Source organism: Zalophus californianus, chromosome 16 (genome assembly GCF_009762305.2).
Source record: "Zalophus californianus isolate mZalCal1 chromosome 16, mZalCal1.pri.v2, whole genome shotgun sequence".
Lineage (NCBI taxonomy): Eukaryota > Metazoa > Chordata > Mammalia > Carnivora > Otariidae > Zalophus > Zalophus californianus.
Window position 1 is genome coordinate 42,231,025 of NC_045610.1, and position 18,369 is coordinate 42,249,393.

Here is an 18,369-nt window from a genome sequence, read left to right on the forward strand (position 1 = left end):
TAAATTATCAAAGTTGATGTTTTCAGTTTCTAGGAAAACAATAACGTTGCTTTTTACCTGTGGGTAGTGGTTGACAGGCATCCGTTCCTCTGAGGGCTCAGGGACTGGGGACCCAAGCTATTCAAGCCTTAATGAGGGCTGGGCTGGGCTGGCGCAGCCTTAGCAGGGCTGCAGTTCTGGTTTAACTGGAGAGCACTCTCAACCAGAGCCTGGGTCTAGAACCTTCCATTCTTCCCCTCACACCTGGACAGTTACCCCTTGTCAGGTCTACTCCCTCCCTAGGTGTTACCACTTTCTCAGTTTTGCCTTTCCCATCCACCCACCCGGGCCTCAGTGTTCTAGTCTCCCCTAAGTCTGCGGAAGGAGCCCGTGTTTCTACTCCCCTTTCCCTGAAGACCCAGGGTCGTTCGCCTTCACTGATCAGAACACAGGGCTTTCCCTGCACCCTCTTGCCTGGGTGCCTTTCTTCTCTCTCCATTCTCCAGATCCTCTCTGTGTAAACTCTTGTCCCCAGCTTCAGCAAAAACAGAAGCCTGGAGCCACAGCAGAAGCGGGGGGGCGGGGGGGGGCGCGCACATAGTTAGGGTATAGACATGCATGGGTAGCGCGGTCATGGGAAGAGCATCACCTAAACCATAGGCCAAACTCTGCCCCAGGAAGCCCCAGGAGGGCCTCCAAGCTCAGCCCTGTCTGGCCCCTGCCCAGCTGGTAGCCATTGGCCTGGGGGCACCGGGCCAGGTTATAAAGTACCTGTCAATCATTATTTCAGGATCCTGACACAATAATCCTGGAGGAGGATAGAACAGGGGGGAAGAACAGGTATCACTGAGCCCATTTTTCAGAGGAAAGTCAGAGGTCAACTGTCTTCACCCAAATCCATCTGGGAAGCTAAGTGTCAAGGCCAGGCCCCAAACCCTGGCCGTCTGCCCCAAAGCCAAAGCTCTTTCCAACCCCAGGTCCTTCCTTCTCCCATCGCGGCAAAGAGGACACGGGACAACTAACAGGGGAAGCAGGGGCCTTTATTGGGGTCTGGCAGATGTGGCGGAGGTTGGAGGTTAGAGGTGGACTCCCAGGCCTGGGCCTAGGAAAAGGCAGAGAAGAGGCAAAGGGCCCTAGAAGCAGGAAACCCAGCCCTCCCCGCCTCCACCCTGCAGCCCCTCCCCCACCCCAGGTTCCTTACTCCAGCCTCCCCCTGCCTCTGGGAACGCAGAGCACCAAGAATGGACAAGCAGGACCCTCCCGGGCCACAGCTTGGAGCGGAGTGCAGGATCCAGGCTTCTGTCTGCCCACAGTGGGAGATCTGGGGAGCTCAACGTGCCCCGCTCCACCAGGACAAAGTGGGAACGCTCCTTCTATGTCTCCCAGAACAGAGCAAACTCTTGTTCTCTGTGTGGGGGGAGAGGAGTGCAGCTTGGGCCTCTAAGGGAAGAGGCTGGAGGTGACGCCCCCAGAGGAGCTTCTAGACCCCACCTTTACACTTGCAGCGTTCTCCAGTCTTCCTTCCCATCAACTCTGGTGAGCAACTCAGAGTCTGGGCAGGGGCGACTGATGGGCCAGTGGGGATCTGCTCCAAAGATATCTGTGGGTTTCAGAGTGAGGGTTTCCCCAACACCCAATTCATCTATATGTACACAGGGCGGCAGGGGCGCCGGGGCCAGGGCTAGTAAGTGTAGCCGCCCTTGGGGCCAAAGGCCTGGGTAGGGCCAGCTAGCTCCGGGAGGTAGGCAGGGCTCTCGTCCAAGTGGGACAAAGGGACTGTGTCCTCCTCACTGACTGGCCGGTCAAACTCGGCCTTGAGGGCTGGACGCTGATTGTCCGGGAAGGCCAGAGAGAACAGGGCCTCAGGCTCACACACAAACTTGTACACGTAGCGCTCGCCGGCCACCTGTGGGAAGAGAGGGGCTGGGTGGGCCTAGCTCTCCCTCCAGGTCAGCGGGGGGCAGGGGGGCGCCGGCCCAGGCAGACGCGTGGGGCGCGTCTCTCTCCCGCGCTCGTTCCTCCGAGAGGCCCGCTCCCTGCACACTTCCTGTTCTCCAACCTCCATGTCTCCACACTTCGGGCTTTTCAGTTACTGGGGGGCACTCTTTGGGGAGAGGGAAGTCTTGTCCACAGTGTCTCATTCCCTCCGACGGGGGCATAATCTGCTCCCACAGACTTGCTGGGAAACACTCCCCTGGCCCCGTGACCTTCCCATAGCTGCTGGCCCTCACCCTCCCATCCCTGGGCCCCTGGCCCCCCCACCTTCTGCATGATGCCTTTCTCATAGTAGTATCGGAGCGAGCGGCTCAGTTTGTCATAGTTCATGGCTGGCCGGTTCTTCTGGATGCCCCAGAGCCTGGCAACCTGGGAACAGGACAGAGTTTCGGGACGGTGGTGCTAGCTCAGCAGTCAGACAGTGCGGAGGCGGGGGGACGGGTCAGAAAAAGCACCTGAGATTCTTGGTAGAAAATGGTAAGCTGACCCCGCAGACTACACAGCAGCCCACAGACCCAGGCCTGACAGGAATTCAGGTCAGGTTAAGGCAACTCTGATGGGGAGGCATCTGCCACATTCCCACGTCCTCCTATCTCCAGGCCCCAAAGATATTGGGAGGAGAGGTACAGAATCTGAGAGGCCCACCTCCTCAGGCTCTATTAGTTTGAATTCCATCCCCCGGCCGGTCCAGGCAATGAAGTGGGCATTTGTTGGGTCATCCAGCAGGGCCACCAGGAACTGCCACAGCTGCAAGGCCCCCCGGCGCTGGTAGGGCGGTCCCTCTCTGAATGCACCAACCCCTTCCTGCTTGATGTCTCCTGGGGAACACAGAAAACAGGAGGTGTCAGGTTTGTGCCTTCTGGTCCCTCAAGCAACCCGTTCTCCTCTCTGCAGGGATAATGGGATTCCTGGGGGGGTGGGGTGGGGACATGGCTCAGATCCTGACCCTCATGAACAGTCACTTCTCTGACCTTCAAATTTCTCAGGAACGACGCAGACATCATCTGGGAATGGTCGCAGAGGTTTCTCATAGCCATAACCTTGAGGAGGAAGTTGGGGGTCATTCAGATCTTGGGGGGGGGTTCACTGCTATGAGCCCCTGGCATCCAGAGGGACTCCTGGCCAGGAGACCCCCCCCTCAACAGCAGGACTCCCCCCTCCAATGTGGAGGGGCTTGGCAGAGAGGACGGGGCTGTCTTACCCATGGTCCCGTCACCTGGAGAATGCCCAGAGAAACCCTCTGTGTGAAGGTACATTGATGCACACCCAGGGACATCTGGGAGGGGAGGAAAGAAGGGTGATGTTACAGGTGGCTGCGGGGGGAGGGCGGGTGGCAGTCCTGCCCATATTCAGGGACTTCTTCCTGCCAGCCTGCATTCCAGTTCTTTCCCCAGCTGCCTGCCAACCACCAAATCCCAAGGCAAGTTCACCCAGAGGGAGTGCAAGGCCTGAACCTCTCAGCTTGGAGTCTGGGCCAGAGGGCATGGCCGGCAGCAGCTGGGCTGGGCAAAGCTGTTGCACAAGGCCCAGGATTCCAGGCAACAGCTGTTTCCTGTGAGTTCAGCGGGGAGGAGGGAGGGGAGGGATGAACCTCCGGGGAAAGGGTTCAGTGTCCATGCCTAAGACTCCCTTGGAATGGGTTAACCTCCGGTCAGCAGGTCGGGTTCCTAGCCGGTTCCTAGCTTCGTGTGCGTGTGCGTGTGCGTGTGCGTGTGTGAGCGCACAAGTGCAGGGAGGGAGGAAACGGAGGAAGATGGGGGTTGGGGGAAGACCCGTAGGGAGGGAAGGTGGGAGGGGGAGCGAGAGAGCACACCAGAAGGTATCTGGATCTGGGGAAGAGGCGGTGGGCACTGGGCCGTGTTTTTTCAGGTCTGACAGCAGAGCGCATTCACGCCCTTTTCCTTCCATTCCCTAGGATTGAAATAGCCCTGCTCCACCTGGAGGAGGCGGGTTGTGTGAAGCCACCCGTTCAAGTTCCAGGCCCTTCTCGCCCTACCCCCTGCACTCCCACCTATGAATGAGATGGTGAAACCCGACACCTCCGGGAGGAGGCGGGAGGGTGGGCTCATTCATGCCTCCATTTTGTGAATGAAATTCCTGACTCCATTGAGAGGAAGCTCAAGGGGGAGGGGCAGGAGTTCAAGGGCATGTAACAAGATCTCCTCCGGTCTACATCCTTTGAAGGTCAGCAGCCAGAGCGTTTCCCTCCTCCTTCCTCCAACCTCACAGCCAGGCACGGCTCAGCGTTTGCCCCACGTTAGAGGAGAGGCGCACCCTTGTGGTTTCACTCGGGCAGCCCCCGGCGGGGTTTGTGGTTCATCCCTCTCCCCCTAAAACACTGCACAGCAGGAGGTGGGAAATTCGAAAGATCTAGCCTGCCCTGAGCCTACTCTAATCTCAGTATTTATTTTTCTCACACGAATTTGCTGATAAACTCAAATATGGGGATGGTGACAATGTAACAGAAGCCAAGGTTTTCTGGGTCCCTCCTAAATGAGAATGGCCCTCCCTTGGCACCGGAGGCTTTGCATTCTAGCTGGCCAAGAATCTGGCTGAGTGCCCCTCACTCTTGTCAATGGTCAGGTGGAGCTAGAGTTTAAAGCAGCCCTACTTGCGTACCCAGCTCCATCAGCCTGGAGGCTGGAACAGTAACCCTGCGTTCCCGCTGGGAACGAGGAGCCTCGCTCCTTTCAAGTTCATTTTTTCTCTTCATTCAAGTCTGTTAATATTTTTAAGCTTCCATGGGGGTGGGGACCAATGACACATCCTCTTCATCTTTGTGCCCTCCAGCTCCACACCACTCATGCTCCCAGCCCAGCATTCGGGTCTCAGTAGGTAACTGTAACCTCAAACACTTGCTAGAGAGGAAAAGGAAGAGATGCCTCAACTTTCCTATTAAACCACGAGCTGCCTGAGGGCAAGGAGCTGCACCCTCTTATCTTTTATCTGAGTAGAAGTGTGCTGACTGAAAAATGACAATTCTTTTGAATCTATGACCAAAAGGGAGTGGTTGGGTGGGTTGGGAAGGTAAAAAAAACAAAACAAAACAAAACCTGTAGGGAGACCTCCTGGGTGTCATGGAACTGTTCCTAGGATCACATGCCACCCTCCTCAGCAATCCCAGCAAAACTCCTCCAACCCCCTTCCCCAGGAGCATTTCTTACCTGAGTCGTAGGCGAAGTCCGTCTGCTCCTGTTTGATCACCACCCCCGCCCCTGGGTACCTGTGCCCATTGACTCCACCCTGGCCCACCGTGGGCTGGCCTGCCTGTTCATACAGGGGGTCCAGGTATTCCTGCTTGAAGCTCTGCGGGGGGTAGGGCGGGCAGGGCTCCGACAGCTGGTGTGGGTAGGGGGCGGGGAGGGCTTCCCGGCCCCCTCCTTGGGAGGAGGTGAAGGAGTGGCAAATATCCAAGGGCTGCTGGAAGACAGAGCTGGATGTGGTTGGATGGAGAAGGAAGAGAAGATTAATTTAAGCGGTCCCTGTGCGGGCCACTCCCAGAGCTTGCAGACTGGGCTCTGGGGTGGGGGAGTGTCAACGTCCCTTCTTCCCCACCTCCCCCCACTCCAGGTCTCTTAGGGGCAGCTGGAGAACACTCAGGGATCGAGGAAGAACCGGCGAGACCTGGGTCCACAGGTTCTGTGGGCCTCCTTGTCTCCTTACCTCTGCTCCCCGAGGTACCCGTGGCCAGGGTGGGGCTGGGAGGTGCCAGAGGATCTCAGGAAACTCCGTTGTTCTGCCCGGGGGAAGGGCTGCAGGGGTGACTGTCCGGGGGCACCAGGGGCAGGGGACTTGATGGCGATTTGTCTAGGGGGGTCATAGGCACTGGAGTTGAGGGGGAGACAGGGGTGAGGGGGCAGAGAAGCTGGGCGAGCATCTTTGAACCCTTTATCCCCAGAGAAGGAAAAGCAGGGCATGCTGGGAAAGGAATGGCATGAGCGACGGGGGGAGCCCCCAAGTGAACTCTTTTTCTCCCTTCTCGTAAATCCTGAAAATGGGTGTAATCCTGAGAATGCCTCTCCCCAGCCCACAGCAACTGGGCTGGGCAGGAAAATGGCTTCCTCCAGTGGAAAGGCTCTGCCCGGGCCCTAACACACACCCCTTGAGCCCCCTGCTGCCATCTCCTGACCACTGGGAGGAAATCCTGAGCCGTGGGGCTCCCCTACAGGGGCTCAGAAATCCTTTGTGTTGTCTAACTTGCATCCCCCATTGCTGCCTTTACTCCTCCCTCCACCCCCCTCCTCCCCTTCCCTGGGCTGGGCTGGGGTTCACCTGGAATAAAGGCACTGCTCGCCATGGTGATAGGGGAGTGGCAGCTTCCTGCTGCAGGACAGGGCCGGCTCTGCGCGGGGACTCTGGGGCTCCTTCTTGATCCTGGTGGTGGGGCTGTGGAAAGCTACTGCAGGAGTGGGAGGAGGCAGACCGAGGCCAGAGAGGGTCACAGAGGACGCAAGGAGAGCTCCCCACACCTTCTGCTCTTTGAGCACCAGCCGGGGAGATTCCCTGGGGCTCAGTTTTCAGAGACTCCTGGTCACTTTTAAGGGCAGTTTGGCTATTTACACTATGTCTAGTTTTATACGTCGTCGGGCTAATGTCCAATATCAACCAGAGAGACTGTCTAAAATTCAACTTTTAATGCAACCCCAAACCCCCAAAAACACCTTTGTAGGAGTGAGCACCTCCAACATAGGGCCTGTGGTTTTCCTGAGTGCCCTGGAAAATTCCAGGGGAGAGACATGTTTTCTTCTTTGGTGCTATAAAGGATCTTTCTTTTTCTGGTTCAGGTTGGATATTCGCCCACTTGCATGTCAGCTGACTACCATTAAGCACATGCTCCTAATTATCTGTGAAGAACATTGGTCTTTCCTGTGGGCCTTGCTGGGTCCGCAAACTCCAGCCACCAGACTGAGCCGCAGAACTGGTTCCGAGCGACTGTGAGGTTCTGTCTCACGGCGTTGAGCCCATCGCCAGTGGACTGTTCTGTTATCGGCTGTTTTCCTTTATTTGTGCCTTAGTTCATTTCAACGGTGAGTGAAGACAGTTGAGAATGGAGTATCTGACATTAAAGCAGGGTTTCTCAACAGTGCACTGAGGACCTCTGGGCCAGATCATTTTTCTTGTGCGGGGGGGGGAGGGGGCGGGGGGGCGCTGTCCTGAGCATTATAGGGTGTTTGCAGCATCTCCGGCCTCTACCCATTAAATGCCTGTAGCGCTCCACCCTCAGTTGTGACCACCAAAAAGCGTCTACAGACGTTGCCACATGTCTCCTGGGCGGGGGGCGGGTAAAGTTGCCCCCCCACTTGGAGGAAAGTAACTTAGAAGGGTAGAACTGGGCCCCGCTGAACTGGTCCAAGCCCCTCATTTCAGAAATCAGGGAATGGGGGAGGGGAGCAGAGGGACGAAGTGTCCACTCACAGGGCACAAACCCTGATTTGAACCAAGGTCTCCAGCTCCCAGTTACTGCCTTGGTATTGGCGTCCAAACCCAAGAATGGGGAGCCCCGTTCTTCCCCCTTTTCTTTAGGAGAGAACAAGTTGATCTTTTGTGATTCTCTACCCCTGTGACTCATTTCCGGCCCTGCCCCACTCCCCATTCCCTCAACCCAGGGCCCTCCACTCACAGTTTTCAGAATGGAAATCAGGAACAAACTGCTCATCACTGTCAGGTACCTGGGCTGCAGAGAGAGGTCAGAGGTGAGTCTGGGTGGGGGCCCCTGGATGGCAGCCCCGGGGAGACACCATTAAGGCAGGCCTGCAGATTAGCACTGGCCCGAAGGGGGAAACAGCCTTCCGAGGACTGAAAGTAACCCCACCCCAGGTCCTAGTGCCCTCCATCTCTGGGCTCCACTAAGACCTTGGAGGCAACGCTGCCAGTTCCCAGAACCTGTCTGAGCAGATTCCAGCGTCTTTTCCTAGATGCTTTGTCTTTATTCCCTGCATTTTTCGGGAAGTGAAGGCAGCCCTGCCCCTCAGAGTTCACAAAGCTCCCTCTCCGGGCTCCCAGCAGAGTCACATCTGGGATGGGCAGGCATTACAGTGACATCCTATGGACCTAGAATAACATGCGGGAGATTCTGAATCGGGGCTGGGCCCAGGAATCTGTGTTTTACACAACCTGCTGGGTGAACCCTGGAAATCGAGAACTTGGGAAAGAAGATGGAGAAAAGGGGGTGGCTCAGGAGAGGTGAATAGGAGGATGGTGGGAGAGGCAGTGGCTGGGGGCATGGGCAGGTCACCGTGCCTCGTGTCCTCGGCGTGTAGCTAGGAGAGAGGGGAAGGTCTGAGAAGCGCTCCCACGGTGTCAGCGGGGGCGGAGCTGGGTTTGGGAGTGAGGCCTCGATAGCATAGCAGTTCATCCATGGCCTCCAACCTGGACCTTCGGGCTCTGATTTCTAGTTTCTTACCCTGGCCTCTCCAACTCCTTCAGGTGGGCATATGGCTGAGGACCACCCCTGACCCCAGAATCTTTGACCACTTTTGCCCCTCTCTCCAGAATACACCAAAGCAGGAAGGGGAAGGGTAGACACCAAGAACTTCCTGATAGTCCAGAAAGAGTGGCTTGAAGGTGAGGGGGTGGAAGACGAGGACACTGCTCTTAGAGTGGACAATGGGGAAACTGCTGGATAAAACGACCGGAGTTGAGAAAAGCTGGTAAGGGAGGACACAAGGCTGGGGAACAGCTTCACGCCTAGCTCTGCCTGAACACACACCCCAGCCTCCACGGCTTCCCCGTCAGCAGAGGCTCCACCGTTTCTTCCTGGGATTTCAGCCAGAGCCTCTGTTGGAACTCCCTCTCTTCCATGCTCACCTCCTACAGCAGGTGGTTCTCCACACAGCTGTCAGAGTGGTCTCTCTGCAAGAGAAGTCCAATCCCTTCTCTCCTTGCTTAAAACCTCCAACCCCAAACTCTTCCTCTTGGCCAGCCCCCTGAGGCCCCACATGGTCTGGCCTGCTTACCTCTCCCACCTGCCTTTCCTCTCCAGAGCTCTTGATTCCTCTTTTCCAGACCTTTGTCGGCCTGTTTCTTTCTGGCCACTGAAGTCTTAGCTCACTTCGTCACTTCCTCAGATGCCTTCTCTGACCACCCACACCAAAAGTGGTCCATCCCGGCTCCTATCACAACCCATGTTTATTTTTGCCCTAGCATGTACGCTACCTGGATGCCTCTTCTTAATTTATTTACGCCATCTTCTTAATTTACTTACGTTTCTGTGTTTGTTGTCTACCCTCTACCTTCTCTTCGGGAAATTTAAGCTCCCTGAGGGCAGGGGCTTTATCTGTCTTGATGATTCCCCAGGGAGGGGAAACAGGGTCTGGCTAAGAATAGATACTCAAGTGCTTTATTTGTTGACTAAGTAATAAACATACAATGACCCTGCCCTCAGGCTGGTGGGTGTCCTCTTGGTGGACTTGGGAGCAAGAGTGGAAAGGATCCTACCCAGCCAGCTCTTCCTTCTCCCTGGGGGCTTCCCTGTGACCCTACACAGGGTAACTATAGAGGCAGGTCCTCCCTCCAGAGAAAGCACACCTCACAAGAAATAACTTTGGGCTGTGATCAATTGCTTGGCAGGATTCTTCATCAACTTGCTTTGAATATCAGAGGTGCCAAGTGCTTTATTTTATTTTATTTTTTTTTAAAGATTTTATTTATTTATTCATGAGAGACAGAGAGAGAGAGAGAGAGAAGCAGAGGGAGAAGCAGGCTCCCAAGGAGCAGGGAGCCTGATGCGGGACTCGATCCCAGGACCCTGGGAGCATGACCTGAGCGGAAGGCAGACGCTTAACCATCTGAGCCACCCAGGCGCCCGGTGCCAAGTGCTTTAAAATACACATTTATAGGGGCGCCTGGGTGGCTCAGTCGTTAAGCGTCTGCCTTCCGCTCAGGTCATGATCCCAGGGTCCTGGGATCGAGCCCCGCATCGGGCTCCCTGCTCGGCGGGAAGCCTGCCTCTCCCTCCCCCACTCCCCCGGCTTGTGTTCCCTCTCTCGCTGTGTCTCTCTCTGTCAAAGAAATAAACAAAATCTTAAAAAAAAAAAATACACATTTATAGATAATTGCCTTCTTGACAGAGGGATGGGACTGAGGGGTTTAAGAATCAGAAGCCACCAGCAGCTAAAGAAGAACTCATGAAAAGTCAGCAGAAAACTATTCTGAAGTGATCGAATGAATGAGCAGGACACGAAGTCCCGTGGCAAAAACAGGCAGGCAGCGTTTATCTGTTCAGGAGCACAACTAGTGCACAAAGGCAACCATCCCCAAACTGATCTAAATCAAGAATTCCCAGTTTATTGTTAAAAATACGCATTCCTGGGGCGCCTGGCTGGCTCAGATGGTAGGTAGAGCATACACGACTCTTGATCTCGGGGTCATGAGTTTGAGCATAGAGTTTACTTAAAAAGAACACACACATTCCGTCCCCAGCCCTGCAGAGTCTAATTCCATAAGCGTTGGGCTGGGTTCCAGGCATCTGTACTTTTAACAAGCACCCTCGGTGGCCCTTAAGAATAGGCAGGTTTGAGGGGCGCCTGGGTGGCTCAGATGGTTAAGCATCTGCCTTCAGCTCAGGTCATGATCCCAGGGTCCTGGGATCGAGTCCCACATCGGGCTCCCTGCTCCTTAGGAGCCTGCTTCTCCCTCTACCTCTCTCTTTCTCTCTCTGTCTTTCATGAATAAATAAATAAAATCTTTAAAAAAAAAAAAAAAGAATAGGCAGGTTTGGGAAACACTGGATAAAGGGAAGGAGCAAAACCCTCTCAGGGGCGCAAGGGCCAAGCTCATCCCTGATGTGCCCTCTGGCCCAGCCACAGGCGATACCCCCAAAGTTGGCAGGATGGGGTGATGGGAGCAGGATGAGTGACGCTTACGCCCTTGTTACCTCGGCAAGGAGGGTCCGGTGGGCAGAGGAGGTGGGGAATGTGGGGGAGGCTGACGCCTTCTGGGCCCCCTTTGGGGCTTCACTGCCGGTTTCCACCGAGGTAATGGGCTGGGGGCATTTCCTGTGGCATCCCAGGCCAGTTCACATGATGCTACAGAGCCCTAAGGGGTCGTCTTGCCTTTCCTCCCGCCTCAGGCCTGAAGGTCTGACCAGAACCCCCACAGCCCGGCGGTTCCCAGAGGAGGCTACCCCCGGCACAGAGACCGTACCCCAGAAGAGGCGCCGTCTTCTTCCCAGGGCCAGGAGAAATCAGTCAAGACAAAAACGGGCTGTGGTGTGAATCCCAGTCTCTGCTTGGCCCCTCCCCAGAATACTGGCTTCTCCAACCAAAGGGACAAGGCTAGGGCCTTGCTCAGAGACTGCCAACGAGAATCGGAATAGGAACAGTGACACCGAGGCCCGAGTTCCTGGAGAGCAGGAGAATTTCTAACTACCATGTTCAGGCTTGAGAATATGCCACTCTACTTATTTGTTGACTTGGCTGAGTTTTGGCTGCGAAGCTAGTGTGCCAGGGGCTGCCCTCAACTCCATCCTGGGCGGAAGGCGGAGTTTATCTATCTGCCTGGGAACCCGGCAGATAAGATTAAGGAGGGGATAAGAAAAGTGCCCCATCAGCATCATGCCCAGAGAGGAGAGAATTTTAGGGAACGTCCCTCCAACGCGGGGTGGGGGGGTCAGTAGAAGAGAAGGGGTTTGGGAGCTTCCCAAGCCGGGCTCTGAGAGAACTGGGAGGTTAAAGCAGCCAAGCAGTTAAGCCCACCCCAGCTTGGCCACCTACCTACCTACACCATCTATGTCCCATCACCTTTTCCCCTTCCTGGGGTCCAATCACTGGGTGAAGGGGTCTCTTTAGTAGGAGTTCCAGTGGAGGCGGGGGAGACATTCTCCGCAGCTTCTGCTCCATTGTGTCACCACTGGCCTTGTCTCTCACCCTTACCCTGCCCCCACCCTGGCAGCCTCTGTACTGGAAGGAACCAGTTCTCTATCTATGGAGGGACATTTGTCCCCAAGAGCCTTCTGGAAGGGGAGGAGACAGAAAGATGTAGAAGGAGGCATTGTAGCTAGGAGAAACTGGGGGAGGGGATTAACCCCATCTCATCCCACAGACATGCTGAGGCACCAGCGTGCACACACACGGATTCATACACACCCTACTTCCTTTTTACTACATGGCAGCACACGGGTAAAACATATCCTCCATGCACACCCTTCACACATCAGCCCTCTTTTTGGACTTGCAAATGTGATGGGGGGCGGGGAACCAAAAGGCAAAGGGACTGAAGACCTTAGAGGAAGCTTTGGGAGCATTAAACCTGCTGAAAAGGGGAGCACAGACCCACCCTTTTAAGAATGCCCTAAAGCCTATGGATCTTCTCTTCAAAGAAAAATCCATATTCCTTTGTGTATGGTGCACCCCTAACAATTTTGCACACGATATCGGAGGGCGTAAGGACCCCTGCAACCTATCCAGGGAGCTTCTGTGAATCCAGACTCTCCGTTATGAGACCCCAGCCTCATACAAAGGGCACACGGGGCCCAGACTCAGTGTTCCTTGCTACCAAATAGACCCAAGTCATTGTCCCTGAGGGTTCCCGAGGGAGGGCTCCCGACAAGCCTGGAAAGAACCCTTCAACCAGAAGCAGTACATTTTGACCCTAACCAGACACAGCTTGAGCTCAGCCTGCCTGAGCCCCGGTCTCCCTACAGCAGACTGATCCTTTCTGTAGCAACTCAACAGATCCCAGGCACCCGAAACAGACACACCCTCTTAGCCTTATCTTAACACCTCCCCCCACACACACTATCTAGAAAAACCTCAAACCCAAAGATGTCTAAGCTGTCTCTCCAGAACCCCACTCAGTCACCCCTAAATAAGCCCAGACACCAGACTGAACCCACAACCCCATCGTTGCGGACCCAACCTGGCATCCCCCAAATTCTTCACAGCCCCACCCACACTACAAGGACCCACTGCTTCTCTCCAAATTGGGACTTAAAGAAAAAAAAATCAAACTTGCAGTGGGGAGGTTGGGTTCCGGCCCCCATTCCTCCTGATGTACCCCACCACTGGCAAGCTTCCAAAGAAGCTAGTCCCCCCCATCACCCCAAAGCTCCCTCTGGGCTGTGGGGGTCACTGACCTGGTGGGAAGAGGCAGGAGAGGAGGCTGGGCTGGTGCTGGGATGGTGCAGGGGGACAGGGCCCCGGCAGCTGCATCTGTCTCCGCAGAGAGAGTGAGAAGCAGCGAGTGGCCTCAGCATCCCCCTCTCAGGCCCGGCCATCCATCGCCAGCTGGGAACCTGAGCTGCTCCCTCAGAAGGAAGGAGAGGGAACCAAGGAGATCCCCACCCCCACCTCCCCACCCACTGGATTTAAATGTACAGGGACTCCCAGGGCAGCAGCATGAAACACACACACTCGCCCTCACACTGACACATGCAGATAGACACACGTACACTCTCTAGACCCCCACCGCCAAGGGGTGGGGCTTCCAAGGGTGAGAGAGCGTTTTTTCCCCTCCCCTTCCCATTCCAGACCCAGGCACAAATGGATCAGCTGCTGCCAAAATGCCAACCCCTGAGCCTACCCCTACATCACAGCCCTGGGAGCTGCCCACTGGGGGGGGGGGGGCAGAGGGACCCTCCGCTGACAGACAAGAAGGCTGGTGAGCCAGACAGAAATCAGGCATTGGGAAAGGAAGTCTTTGAGAGACCGTGGAAACTGACACCCCTGCGTTCTTCAGCTCCAGCCCAGCTCCGGAACCTCAGAAGGAGGATGGGCCGACTGGGCATACGCTCTGCCTGTAACTCAGAGCTGGGTGCACGGGGCTTGCAGAGTCAGGGAAGGTGTGTATCATTCCCTCCCCAGAACCCCCGGATCCCTCCAGCACCCATACAAGCCGTTTGGCCACGAATTCCACAAAATGTCTTGAGCGTTTGCTCTATGCTAAATAGCCGTTTTGTTAGTACACATATTTTTGGGGATACCATGGCAGTCAAGACAGATAGTCTAGTCTCACTCCAGGGTTCTAGTCAGGGGTCCTTCCCTTCTACCTCAAGCTTTTAAAGATGGTTCCAGAGGAGCGGGGTTTGAGTTTAAAAAAATCACCAAAGATACCCAGGTGGAGGGATGGGGAAATCCTAAAGAAAAGCCCTGAGAAAGGGGTTCCTAGTGTAGTGGTTTCTTCGTTTTCAGAGTGTTAAAATAAAGGGACCTGAAGATGGGGATATTAACCCTTCCCTCTTAGACTGTCTAAACACCTGCCACTCCACCAGTGACACCCTGAGGCCCCACAAAAATGCACCAAGGGATCCAACCAGAAGACCCTGAGAACACAGCTCCCTACCCAGAGGAGGCCCAGCTCCTGACCCCATCCCTGCCAGCTCGAAGTTAACCCCCCAGCAAACACCCTAGCCAAAGTAGGAGGAATTTGCCTGGGGCAGAGGTATTCGGGAGAGAAGGGGGAGGGAGGATCACTTGCCATTAGAATTACAATCAAGGCTATTTGTGGGGGAAGCCCTGGGCCCTCTCTGCCAAAGTGCTGCAAAAAAGAATTATTTAAACTTTTGTTGTGTTTTTGGCTCAGACAATAAATTGTTTAGCTCTGGGGGTTGGGAAGAGAAACCCCGGGGGCAAAAATCAATGTTTTGGCAACTCCTGAAGATAGGTTACAAATTAATCCTTTCTCCTCATCCTCCCTCCCTTACCCCCCCCGCCCCCCCCCCACCACACCAACACACACCTCGGCCTGGCGGCTGCTGCCAAACAAACTTTGCAAATGAAAATTTCAACCAGGAAAACGGGCCTGGGGCCAAGTTCCATTCAAATAAGCAAATACCCCACACAATGGTCTGATTCATCCCCAGGCCTAGTTACACAAGCCTGGCTCAGGGCAGAGAAAATAAATATCAATATAAGTGTCCACAATGGGCGCTGGAGAGAGCGGGGAGTAAGGGGACTTGGGGGGGGGTGTCTTTGGAGAGTTCCTTGAGGCAGGGAGAGAGGAGAAGTGGGTTAGGTTGGAATATCAGGGGTAGAGAGCATCCCCCGCCCCAATAATAGAAAAGGTCACAAAACTACTCACCTTCAGCAAGCCACGTCTCCTGGAAGTGACTGAGATCCTGGAAGAGATCTGAGGGGGTGAATAATGGAATTGGAGGTGAGGTGGAGGAGATGGTAAGAGGGAGGGAGCCCTCGCGAGGTGGGTGGTGACCGGCCCCCCTCTTGGTTGTACGGGCCCAAGAATGATCAGAGATCCTTGGAGGGGAGTCTTTCGGAGAACAGGGTGGGGGCTCCAGGATCAGCCTTCGGGGTGTGTGAGGTGAGGAGGGTCACGGTTTGTCTCGCGGGCTCTTTACCTTCGGAGTCGGGGGGCGGCAGGGAGCCCGGGTCCATGAGCTTCCCCTGCGAGACCATCAGCGCTTCGCGCAAGCTCCCATTTCCGGGCGATTTCTGCGGGGAAGGGGAAGAACGCCCCCGGGTCACCCTAAGGCCGCCCGGTCTGGGGGGGGGCGGGGCTGGGGTCCCGGGGTGACACAGGGATCGGGCAGCGCTGGACCCCGTGGGGGCCGCGGGGAAGGGGCTGTAGGGCGGGGTGCAGGGCGGGGGCGGGAGTGGAGGCCGGCGCGGCGCTCACGCTGCAGAAGGTGTAGGGCACTTGCTGGTCCAAGTATCCGCCTTTCATCCTCCGCTCCATCCGGCCGCTCCCTCCGGCCGCACAGCCCGGGCCCCGCGCGGGGGCAGAGACCTGGAGGGGAGGGGGGGCCTGCGTTCGCACACCGTCCTGGGAAGGCAGCGGGGTGGGGGTGGGTAAGGGCAACAGGGAGGGGCAGTCCCGAGGCTCTGGGTCCGACAGCAAAACTTCTCCGACTCACTCAGGCGATGGGGAGGTTTCCGCCTGCCGAGCTGAGCGCCGCCGCCACCACTCCCCTCCCGCCAAAGGAGGTCCCACCTGCTCCTGGGAGCCGGGCTCGCCGTTTCGGCTGCTTTCTGCAGCCCTGCTCTGCCCAAGCTCGGTTACATAAGACGTGTGTGTGTGTGTGTGTGTGTGTGTGTGTGTGTGTGTGTGTGTGTGTGTGCGCGCTCGAGCGCGGAGGAGCGGGCGAGGCGCGCACGGTTCGCACGCCCACAACTCCCGCACCCCCTCCAACCCCGAATCCCGGCGCCTCCCACACCCCCCCGCCCTAGGATCTGCGGAGGCGGTGGTTAGAGAGTGCAGTGTGTGTTGGAGGCGAGGCGAGGAGTCATAGACGCTCTCCCTCCCTCCCCCTCCCGCAGCCTCACCTGAGGCCGGGGCGTCTGAGCTGGAGCCGCGCGGGGTCGCGAGCTTGCCCCGGGGCCGCACCGAGGGCCGCGGGGCTAGGCCGGAGCGAGGCAGCCCCGGCCCCGGGTCCCCCGCGCACCGGCTTGTTTTCCTGGCGCCGCCGACAGTTGTGAGCCCGGGGGAGTCGCTGATTGGTGCATTTCCTTCGCCTCGGCCTCGGCTCTCTTACCCCCCCCCACCCCGTTCCCTTTGTTTCATTGACTTTTGTGAATGAAACCCCAGGGCCGGGCACGCCCGCCAATCCGGAGACTCGCCCAGCCGAGCTGTGGAGGGCGGAGTTTCCCAGACGCGGGGGCCAATCAGAACGCGGGGGCTGGCTCCCGGTTTCATTCACGGCTCGGGCTCCCATTCATAAAAAAATAAACTCCTCAGCGGCCGGAGTTCATTCATAAAGAGCTGAGAGAAAAGGAGCGAAGCCGAGGACCCGACGGCTTCCTTGCGGGGCTCCGCGGTGTCCCTGGGTGTGAGGCTCGGCGAGCTCCTCGGGCTGGCCCGGCTGGCGTCTGCACACGTCTCTGCATCTGCGTGTACGTGGGAGTGTGAACATGCCTGTGTGTGCGCCCCGCGGGGAGGCGAGCGGACTTGTGCCCAGAGGAACAATAATAACTAGCATTTATGAAGCGCTCCGCTGCCACGTGCTCATTTCATGCCCATAACCTGGCGAAGTGATTCCATTGTTTCCATTTTACAGAGATTGAGAATGAATACTCAGTGAGGGGTGATGACTTGGCTGCAGTAACTCAGCGCAGCTGGGGTTGACAGCCCCCAATCTTCCACATTATCCTGTACAGCCGTTTAAGGCGACAGTTAAATGAATTAAGGCTTTGTGACAACAACTGCTACACAGTAGGCCCTCAATAAGTTAGCACGGAATCTAGGCTTTTCCTCAAGGGTCTGCTCTGCAGAGCTGTTGTGTGACCCACTTTCTGTTGATTGCAGCAGAAACCAGAGGCCCCGGCATGGACCTCTGAAAGTGCAGTTCCCTCTCAGCCATCTTTCCTCTTAATCCTGGGAGCAAACATAGGGTCTTAGGGATCTGATGACCTGGGGGTAGGACTGGTTTCAGGGTAGCCAAAAAGCTGGTCATAGGCTCTGGTCCCTTAAATCATTCGCCAATTCACTGGATAAACATTAATTGTGCCAGACACAGTGCTGGGTGCCAGGCAGGCAGCTGTGACTGAGACAGACCCCCCCAGCCCGTAAGAGTTGGGCTGTTTAGGCTGTAGCCATGGGGGCACACAGTACATGAAGTCCCCCAGGCCCTTTTTTCTGAGACAATCTCTGGGTCTACAGTCCATACACTCCTTTGAGGAGAGCCCAGTTTTGCCCCCTGCCTACTTATGATACACACTAGAGACTAGCTGAACCCCAGGCCACTTGGGGCTACTTTCAAAATTCATCTAACCTGGGGTGCCTGGCCTCCGCCGGTAGAGCATGGCGCTCTTTCTTGATCTCTGGGTTGTGAGTTTGGACCCCACGTTGGCCGGAGAGTTTGTGTAATAAACAAACCACGAAATTTGTCTAATCTAACACTTCCACTTTACAGATGAGGCAGTGGCATTTCAGAGAAGGAAATGATACCGGTAAGCTCTTTAAGCTGCTCAAGATTAGAACTGGGACTTGAACACCAAACCTCTAGCATCTAGGGCTATTTATTTTATTTAGTGTTCATTCCAGGAGATCACCGTGGGCAGATGAAAACAAACTTCTCTCTCTTCTCTGAGGAACTATTCTCTGAGGCTCATGTCTATTGCCCCTCTCCTCCAAGAAGCCTTCCAGATAACCTGAGTCAGTTCCTAAAGGGCCCCCCAACATTCGTGCCTATATCTCTGTTGTAGATGTCTTTCATTCTGCATCATGGTCATTCCTAAGTTTGGAGAGCTCTCCAGGTCCTGAGGAGGAGGTCTCTTTGTCTCCTAAAATCTTCCCCAGCTGTTTCATGCTTAGGAGAGTCCCTTGAAATACTAGTTCAGTAAATAGGTGCAAAAGACCAAACTAATCGAGCTTAGCAGGAACCCTGCGCACAGCAAGAGAGAGACAAGCCCCAGCAAATCCCAGCTTTGGGCTGGATGGAACCAGCTTAGGGAGGAGCTTGTGTCTCAAGGCCAAAAGAAGTGGGGGAGGAGGACGGAGGATTCT

General features: G+C 55.9%; 1 protein-coding gene across 6 annotated transcripts; it reads right to left on the reverse strand.

Moving 5' to 3' along the window:
* Window positions 1-998: 998 nt before the first annotated feature.
* Window positions 999-16,406, reverse strand: ETV4 (ETS variant transcription factor 4). 6 transcript variants are annotated; one of them, XM_027567604.2, is made up of 13 exons: window positions 16,191-16,406; window positions 15,544-15,654; window positions 15,266-15,359; window positions 14,992-15,039; window positions 7,595-7,648; window positions 6,247-6,373; window positions 5,638-5,781; window positions 5,139-5,407; window positions 3,176-3,250; window positions 2,946-3,014; window positions 2,620-2,792; window positions 2,242-2,343; window positions 999-1,885 (listed from the first exon to the last, which is right to left on the reverse strand). In XM_027567604.2, the coding sequence occupies exons 2-13, from the start codon at window positions 15,601-15,603 to the stop codon at window positions 1,661-1,663; spliced, it is 1,440 nt and encodes a 479-aa protein (XP_027423405.1). In that variant the 5' UTR covers window positions 15,604-15,654; window positions 16,191-16,406; the 3' UTR covers window positions 999-1,660. The 6 variants fall into 6 exon arrangements, with proteins under 6 accessions (XP_027423405.1, XP_027423404.1, XP_027423401.1 ...); XM_027567600.2 differs by having other exon boundaries at window positions 1,661-1,885; window positions 5,638-5,799; XM_027567602.2 differs by having other exon boundaries at window positions 1,661-1,885; window positions 5,638-5,799; window positions 15,544-15,690.
* Between the last annotated feature and the right edge of the window lie 1,963 nt (window positions 16,407-18,369).